The sequence below is a fragment of the Silene latifolia genome, chromosome 2, assembly GCF_048544455.1.
Source record: "Silene latifolia isolate original U9 population chromosome 2, ASM4854445v1, whole genome shotgun sequence".
In the NCBI taxonomy this organism is placed as follows: Eukaryota; Viridiplantae; Streptophyta; class Magnoliopsida; order Caryophyllales; family Caryophyllaceae; genus Silene; species Silene latifolia.
This window is the reverse complement of record NC_133527.1, coordinates 74824935-74834223: the sequence shown is the minus strand read 5'-3', so window position 1 is coordinate 74834223 and position 9289 is coordinate 74824935. Positions and strand designations below refer to the sequence as shown.

The 9289-nt window shown below is 45.5% G+C and overlaps 2 protein-coding genes across 2 annotated transcripts; both read left to right on the top strand.

The window, feature by feature from the left end:
• The first annotated feature begins 1119 nt into the window (after positions 1-1119).
• LOC141640977 (uncharacterized) lies at positions 1120-2097 on the top strand. Its single transcript, XM_074449654.1, has 2 exons — positions 1120-1254; positions 1390-2097. The coding sequence occupies exons 1-2, from the start codon at positions 1120-1122 to the stop codon at positions 2095-2097; spliced, it is 843 nt and encodes a 280-aa protein (XP_074305755.1).
• A 1059-nt stretch (positions 2098-3156) lies between these two features.
• On the top strand, positions 3157-4553 carry LOC141640976 (uncharacterized). The gene is made up of 4 exons (XM_074449652.1): positions 3157-3276; positions 3358-3717; positions 3822-3911; positions 3996-4553. The coding sequence occupies exons 1-4, from the start codon at positions 3157-3159 to the stop codon at positions 4551-4553; spliced, it is 1128 nt and encodes a 375-aa protein (XP_074305753.1).
• The last annotated feature ends 4736 nt before the right edge of the window (positions 4554-9289 follow it).

Below are 9289 nucleotides of genomic sequence, written 5' to 3'. Positions count from 1 at the left end.
CAAGATGTGGTAACTCGGCTAAATATGGATACCACCCTGCAACAGAGAAGGGGCCTGATTCCAATAGGATTGGGGGCACTAGCGCCGGATGACGAGTCAGCACGCCAGGAACCAACACCCATGTCAGATACTCTGCCCCCAGGTAATTTCATACGTTCTGACAATCTCTCTAACGCAGGTGTAGGAGCACACCAACAGAGCAGGTTAAGACCCGCGATCTCGCCAGTCGTAGAGGCAACCTTGAATAGGTCAGAATATGCGTGGGTGAGCGGCTAGGATCCACCAACGCCGCAGGTGCACACATCAACAACAACTAGACATCAGGATCCCACAGATGCTATGGATCTGCAACCACAGGCTCACCAGCAACTTACAGGAAGGGAAGTCTATATAGAGCAACAGTACCAAAAGCTACGCAGCCGCCTCCGAAGGGTCCCGGGAATGCCGCTACCCATGGAGATGGCAACGCCAGACAGTTATGTTGATTCGCCCTTTAGTGACCCTATAGCTGCAGTAGCTTTGCCGAAAGGGTTCAGTGTCCCAACAATGACTCTTTTTTATGCGACCACAAATCACGGCGATCACATTAGTTAGTACAAACATTAGATGATGGTGACTACGACAACAGGGGTCTCCAAGGAGGCGTGTATGTGTAAAGGATTCGGGTCAACCTTGTCAGGAGCAGCATTACAATGGTTTGTTAGCCTACCCAACAAATCCATATCCTTATTTGTCGATCTGGTCAACGCATTCAATCAACAATTTGCCAGCAGCCGAAGGACCCCAAAGCAGCCAAGTGATCTTTACAAAATCGTCCAAGAAATCGGGGAGTCGATTAAGGATTATGTTACGAGATTCAACATGGAAAAGGTAGCCATACGGGGTTGTGACACGTCTACAACAATTAATGCCTTCAGGCAAGGCTTTGATAAAGATTCGGTTCTATATAAAGAGTTAACGATGCATCCTTGTGAGAGATTTGAGGAAGTTCAGCAGCGTGCAACAACGGCCTTGAGGTTGGAATAAGATATACTATCTAGAAAAGGAGCGATAACTTTCGACAGAACGAGTAAGAAGATCCCAACGGAGAAAAAGGACGAGAGAGCTAGACCATACAGCATGCCTAACATCAGCAAAGTGGCAGAAAAATCTCAACAAGTGGAAGATTCGCAATATCCCCCCAGGTTAGCTAAATACGGGTTCAGTACGGGAATGGAAGGTCTGTTAAAAGCATTGAAGGAACTGGGCGACCAGGTGAGGTAGTCTAAACCACCTACACAAGACAGGCCTAATGACGATCGAGACCAGAGTAAGAGGTGTGAGTTTCACCAAGACATAGGATACCGAACAGAAGATTGTTTCAAGTTGCGGAAAAAGGTAAAATTTCAGGCACGGAAGGGGAATCTGGATCACCTGTTACCACGTGGTGGCAAGCAGGACAGAAGGGAGAAAGCAAATCAGGTGCTCCCCTCAGCCCCACCTATTTGCACCAAGATCATTAACGTGATAACAGGTGGATCCGAGTTGTCAGGGTTAACCTACTCTGCAGCTAAGAGGCGAGTTACCGAAGGTAAAGGAGACCACCCAGAAACATCATGTACGGTGAGCCAGAGTGACTTGCCCATGGTCACATTCGACGAAACTGACGGAGAACAGCACCACGACACCCTCACCATAACACTATCTATTGGGAACTGCACCGTGCGAAAGGTATTGGTAGACACCGGAAGCTCTGTGAACCTCATCATGTTTGAAACTCTCAAGGTAATGAGCTTCGACAAAGAAAACCTGATAAAGAAATATGTGCCACTTGTGGAATTTAGCGGTGAGACGACACATTCAGTAGGTGAGATAACCATCCCAACTTATATTGAAGGGGTCAACAAATTAGTGAAGTACCTAGTCATCGAGGGCCCACCCACTTACAACGTTATCTTGGGGAGACTGTTGGTGCATCAAATGAAGGCGATCCCCTCAACGTACCATCAGTGTTTCAAGTTCCAAACTCCATGGGGTGTGGTCAAAGTAAAAGGAGATCGCGAGGAATCCAGAAGTTGTTATAAGCAAGCCCTAAAAGCCACAACCAAGCTTCCCTAATACTAATTAGAGGACCGGGGAACCTCGAAGGAGTACAAGGAGCCACCCTTAGAGGAATTAGATCAGGTCCACCTGGACGAGGCGCACCCGGACAGAGTAGTATTAATTTGAGCAACCTGTACTGGAAAGCTACGAGATCAGCTAATTCAATTTCTTAAGGAGAACATGGATTATTTCGCTTGGTCCCACAATGATATGGTCGACATAGATCCATCCATGATCTCGCACAAGTTAAGCGTAAATCTAGGCTGCACCCCAGTGCAGCAGAAGAGAAGGAAATTCGCGGCAGAACGGAATGAGGTTTTCAACAAGGAAGTAGACAGCCTCCTGGCAGCAGGAAAGATCAGGGAGGTCATCTATCCTGAGTGGCTCTCTAATGTAGTGGTAGTACCTAAGAAAAATGGAAAGTGGAGGGTGTGTGTGGACTTTACGGACCTAAATAAAGCTTGTCCTAATGATACTTTTCCGCTACCACATTTTGACGCAATGGTAGATGCCACGGCTGGGCACGAAGTACTCACCTTCCTAGATGCTTGGAGTGGTTATAATCAGATCAAGATGCATCCGCAAGATCAAGAGAAGACGACATTCATGTCAGAACGAGGCATATACTGTTATAATGTCATGCCCTTTGGCCTAAAAAACACTAGCTCCAACTATCAGCGCCTAGTAAACAAGATGTTCAAACAACAGATAGGGAAGACCATGGAGGTGTATATTGATTATATGGTAGTTAAGTCAAGGAAAACTAGTATGCACATGGAAAACTTAGCGGATACCTTCAAAACGTTAAGGGAATATAAGATGAAGCTTAATCCATCCAAGTGCTTGTTTGGGGTGTCCTCCGGAATGTTCCTAGGATACATGGTAACTCAGAGAGGGATTGAAGCTAGTAGGGAGCAGACCAAGGCAGTCCTCCAGCTGGAGTCACCACAGAGGCCAAAGGACGTGCAGCGCCTAGCAGGAAAAGTGGCAGCCTTAAGTAGATTCATCTCATGAGCCTCGGATAGGTGCAAACTGTTCTATGATATACTAGGGAAGAGCCAAAAGTTCGAGTGGATGGAAGAACGCGAGAAAGCATTCAAAGAACTCAAGTGCTACCTGAGCACACCACCATTGTTGGCGAAGCCAGAGCACGGGGATCCACTGTTCCTATACCTGTCGGTTACAGAAGCAGCGGTAAGTGCTGTTCTGGTCAAAGAGCAAGAAGGGATGAAGCATCCAGTATACTGTATTAGTAAATCTCTGCTTCCTGCATAGACCAGGTACACACCTTTCGAGAAATTAGTCTTAGCTCTGGTCACTGCTCCGTACAAACTAAGCCCATATTTTGAATTCCATACTATTCATGTAGTAACTAATTACCCACCGAAAACGATCATGAGAAAGCTTGAATTATCTGGGAGAATGACCAAGTGGTCAGTACACCTAAGTGGATATGATTTACAATTTGAACCTAGGACAATTATCAAGTCCCAAGCACTGTCGGATTTTGTCTCAGATTTCTGTCCCGCTACCCGTGTGGAGGCAAAAAAGGGCATGTTGACATTACTAGGGGACCAGGAAAGTGGGACTTGTACCCTGTATATAGATGGAGCCTCGAATGCTCGGGGAGCTAGAGTAGGTCTGGTCCTCCGGTCCCCAAAGGGGGATATGATGGTACAAGCAGTCAGGTGCGAATTCAAAGAACTAATAATGAAGCTGAGTATGAGACACTTATACAGGGGATACAAATGGCGCAGGGGCTCAAGGTGAAGAACTTGAGAGTGTACAGTGACTCATTGGTTGTGGTGACTGATGTGAACAATGAATACGTGATGCGTGACTTAAAGATGATAGCCTAGTTAAAGATAGCCACACAGCAAAAACTAAGGTTCCAGTCTTTCAAGATTACTTAGGTACCAAGGGATCAGAATGCGGAGGCAGACGCTTTAGCCACGTTGGGAGCCACCTTCCAGCACACGGAACTCTCCAATATACCAATTACTCATGTGTTAACTCCAGCTATACTGAAAGAGTTAGAACGAAATCAGCCAAAGGAAACAGTGCACGTGCAACACATAAATAGAGCAGGAATCCTCGTGTCAGATGAAAACCAGCAGATGGGTCCAGATTGGAGAAAACCTTATATGAAGTGGCTGAAAGATGGGAAACTCCCAGAAGTCAGGAAAGAACCACAGAGTTTCAGGATCAAGGCCTCCAGATTCGTGCTAATAGATAGCGTGCTCTTTAGAAGATCTTTGGCAAAACCTTATCTCAGATTTCTGAATAGAGAGGAAGCTAACCCGGTGCTGCAGGATGTACATAGTGGAGAATGTGGGAATCACGCTGGTGGACGAAGTCTATCTACTAAAATCTTAAGGCAGGGGTATTTCTGGCCTATTATGAGGGTAGACGCTGTAAACCACGCTAAACGCTGTGACTCGTGCAAAAAGGCAGCCCCAACAATTCATTAGCCGGCAGAACCAATGCATCCGATCATCTCCCCGTGGCCATTTATGATGTGGGGAATGGACATAGTGTGGAAGCTACCTAGGGCTCCAGGAAACAGAGTGTATATGCTGGTCATGACCGACTACTTCTCAAAGTGGATTGAAGCTGAAGCAATGATATAGGTAAAGGAGACCCAAGTGATCTCTTTTATAAAACATAACATCATCAACATATTTGGGATACCGTCAAAAATCATATGTGACAATGGATCCCAGTTCATATCCGATAACACTGAAGGGTTTTGCTCACGTTGGAACATAACGTTGAGAAAATCTGCTCCCCGGTAACCATAGACAAACAGCTAAGCAGAATCTAGCAATAAAATCATTGTAGAGAACCTCAGGAAGAGGATGGAGGAGCTAGGGGTAAGTGGGCAGACGAGCTACCACTAGTACTCTGGTAAGATAGATTGACACCAAAGGTAGAAACGGGGAAGACACCATTCAGCTTGGTATTTGGGACAGAAGCAGTAATCCCATCGGAAGTTCTGGTACCAATATATAGATATGGTTGCCAAACAGCAGAGCAGAATCAAATCGAAATGACCAGTAGCCTAGACATAGTTGACGAGCTAAGAGAAAGTGCTTACATACGCTTGGCATCATACAAGCAATCTGTAGCCAGAACGTTTAACAAGAATGCCAATGTGAGGACCCTTTCGGTAGGGGATATGGTACTCAGAAGGGTACTTGAAAATACCAAAAATCACAAGGTAGACAAGTTTGCTTACAAATGGGAAGGACCGTATCAGGTCGAAAGCATTGTCAAGAATGAGGCATACAGGTTGATGACCATGCAAGGTCATATCCTCCACAAACGCTGGAACATTCGCCATCTAAAACAGTACTTTGTCTGACAAAGTGTTGAAACCTTACTGTACAGAGGACCTTTCAACAGTCTATGAAGGAAAAAAAAGGGGGGTGGAGATAATATATGCTTTCGGTTATGGTTTATTTTTTACTTTTAGTTGTTTTTGTTTTCTTTCATTTTTTAAAGAAAATTGAGTCGTTTTTAAAACCAAGTAGTCCAGGCTGTGGCTTCCTGGATCCAGCTGTTGCCTTGGAACACCATGAGATAGCACCATGTAATTTGTACTATTTGGGGATTTTATGCTTCTAGGAAGAAAGGCTTTGGGTGCTAACGTTGGTTACTTGTCAGGCAAGGTAAACTTTGAGGGTTTAGCCCTGCCATGTGGGCTACAAGACGTTGCTAAGTCAGTCACATGGAGGGCGTACGATCTGGAGATAGCAGGGCACGGCGATACAAAGACCACCTGCACCTCACCATTAATACCAGATAAAACCATAGCTACGATGTGGTTACTAAAATCCCGGGGCCATATACATAGGTGTATGCACGAAAATACAAACACTGGAACCACAAAGAACGCAACATTCCTTGTTAAGCGGAAAAGGACAATGAGAGGTACGCTTTAACTAGCTATCCTATTGATAAAATATTTTACGTCATGGGTAAAATATTTTATTAAGCATCTGCCACTAGGGGTAGAGCTTGTGTACCTGGAACCAGGTCAGCCTCTTAGAACTAAAGCCCCGGCGCTTAGAGCACATCATAAAACATAGCAAAAGGGGCGTGTATACTAGGCCTAGAGCATATTCAAAATAAAGATACCTGCTACCCCTAGCAGGTGCCAAAATAGTTTCAAGCCTGCACACCAGCAGGCGCAAGCAAACATAAAAAAAAGAGTTTCAAAAGTATAATTACAAAACTTGCACCACACATGGCCAAGTCCCCAGAAATATGACTAATTTTTTTTTAATAGAACTCAATCCTCTCAACAGCAGCACCCTGACTTTTGCCGTTCTCCCCATGCTCTATCTACTCCTTTGACGCGGGTACCTGATCTACTCCAGGTGTCATTGCAGCATCACCACCAACCGCCTGTGCCAGGATCTCCTCTACAGCATTTGCCTTAGAAATAGTTCAGAGATATCAATGGCAAGAAATTCAGGCGCAGGATTGGAAACCTCAGCATCAGTAGGGAACAGAGTGCTCAAGTCCATACCATTGGGGAAAGCACGGGCAAATTCGGCCTGCTCCTCCTCCAGGTTCCAGGAAGTGTGCCTCCCCTCAGTGTAAGCCCGGATGCAGTTAATCCTCCCTTCGAAGGCAGTATACGCTCCAATGTTTCTAGCCAGTTCAGCCATCTCCTCAGCACGAGCCTCAGCCTTGGTCAGCCCAGTGGTCAGAACACGGTTAGCCTCAAGCGTCCTAGCAAGCTGGTCCTTGTCTACCTCAATCTCTCTCTTAGCTGCATAGAGCTGCTCCCTCAGTTTAGCACAGGTAGCCATGAGCTCCTTGTTCTTCCCGACAGATGCCAAGCATTCAACCTTGGCTCTCTTCAGCATCTTGCGGAGGTAAAGAGAATACTGTAGATCTTGGGGCACGTGAGGAGGCTGTTAGTTAGAATGAAAGTCGAAATAATGAAAGCAAGATATAAAGGGGGCAAGAGGCAGACTTACAAGAAAGCATTGTTCAGCAGCTAGGTCAGTTATCTCTTGAGGATCAATCTCCTCAAACATCTGGGTGCAGGTTGGTGTCAAGAGCCGCTCTAATGAGGGCCAGTATTTTACGCGCTTTGCATCCTCAAAGCCAGCAGGAAGACGGATCAGTTGGTCATCGGCATGAGTTGCAGAACCAGGGGCACGAGATGTAGGAGTGACCTTAATAGGCTCAGGCGTAGGTCTAGCAGCGGACCTCCTTTTCAAGGAAACCGGTGCAGGGTGGACTCAGCCATCCCCTTCCTGGCCTGGCGCATCAGGATCTCAGGGGCAGTTGGGCGGGTACTTCCTACAAAAATGCCAGAGGAAAGATATGAGTATTCAGGGTAGATAGCTGCAAAAACAAGCAAGAAGTCAGAGATGGATGCTCACCAGAAGAAATGGTTTCTTCAGCAGCAGGATTGTCAAGGTCGCAGAGCAGTGCAGGGAATGTCCTTTTTTTTTTTCGGGATGGAGAAAATCTTGGCAAGAGAGGTGTCTTCGTCCTCGCACTTTTCAGGGTTCTTGAGTTCTGCAATAAATCACGGGGTAAAAAAGGTAAGTAGCAGAAGAAATCAGGTAAAGAGACATGCAAGCATACTTACTCCTAACCAGGATCAAGTGTTCGAAGAGATAGTTGGCATGCAGAGGAATAGAGTCCAGCTTGATGTAATAGAAACCCTCATACCAGCCGCCGTCTTTGCCTTTGGCCGCAGACTGAAGGAAATTTTCAGTCTTCTCCACGGCCCTGAAAGTATATTGGCCATTCCCAAGTGACCGACACTTAAACCTGTGGGCCATATCTGCTAGCCCAATCTCAGCATCTAGGCTATTGTTAAGAGCGACGGTGGATAGAAGAATTCTCCATGCATATGGAGCAATTTGAGCCATGGGGAGAGAGTTCAAATGAATAAACTCTTGGATCAAGGAAGGAAAGGGAAATTTGAGACCAAGGATGAATGGGTACATATACTAGCAGATCCACCCCTCACGGGAGGTGTCAGCTTTCTGACCGGGACTAGGGATGTGAATCTCCACATCATCACGTAGACCCAAAGAGCTTTGATTTTTGGGATGTCGCCCTGGGTTAGGGTGGAGTCACAAAAGTGTGGTTTTTTTAGGATACCTTGGGAAGGGAAGACGTCATCCTCGACGAGATCAACGGTGGCGGACGAATAAGTGGCAAAACGAGTTTTTGCCATAGTAGATTGAAGAAAATGAGGAAATAAGAGTACCTGGAAGACGAGAAGGGAAGGCGGCGTTGACGGCGAGAAGAAGACGGAGAGGCGTTTTTGGAGAATCGAGGTTTTGAGGAGTTGAAATGATTGAAGAGAGAGAATGGGGTAGGGACAGATGAGATTAAATAGGGAAAGTAGTTGGGGGGTTTAAAATGTGGAAATTAATGGATTGGAGAAGAGTATGTGGGAAGTCATTCAACGGAACATTGCAATTTCCCTCTCAACTATCAAGAGGTTATTTTCACGGGAAATTGGGGCAAACTGTTAGGCCCAAATTCTGGATATGGGCTGAGCCAGGAAAGCAGGTTAGGAGGCAGAGTAATCGGGAGGCAGAGTCAAGATAATATGCATTGAAGACTTGGACCCGGATTCACATACTCGCATACTCATGGGTAAAATAAGGAAATCCAAGTCCTTACCATATGTGAATAAGGAAAGTTCAATCTTATACCAAATTAGGAATACTTGGTGAGAAATAAAGGAACCCTAGATGGGAGAGCTTCACTATATAAGGGGTATCAACGCAAGATCAAAGGATCATCCAGAAATACACAAGAGAACCCTAGCTTCCGGAAAATAGCAATACTGTCTTACATTGTACTTTCCACCGAATTATAGTGAAAATATTATTGGTGGCATTCCGTCTCCTCCCGCGGTTGTTTCCCATATCGGGTTTTCCGCGTAACCAATTTTTTTTCTTTTTTGGGAAAATTTTAGCTTTCATTAGAAATGATAATCACCCATACAACAATTTGTCTAAGATTTCCTTAGTACAACAGACATTAGCTTATACATATTTGTTCGATCCACCTACATGCACTCTTGTTTTTTGAGTACACCCTATTACATCTGATACGCATTTTCATCTCTTCCTTTACCCGTCTCATAGCAACTGCAGGAGATAGTACACAATGCTCCAGTCTGCTCTGATTTCTGCATGCCCATATCTGATAAACCACA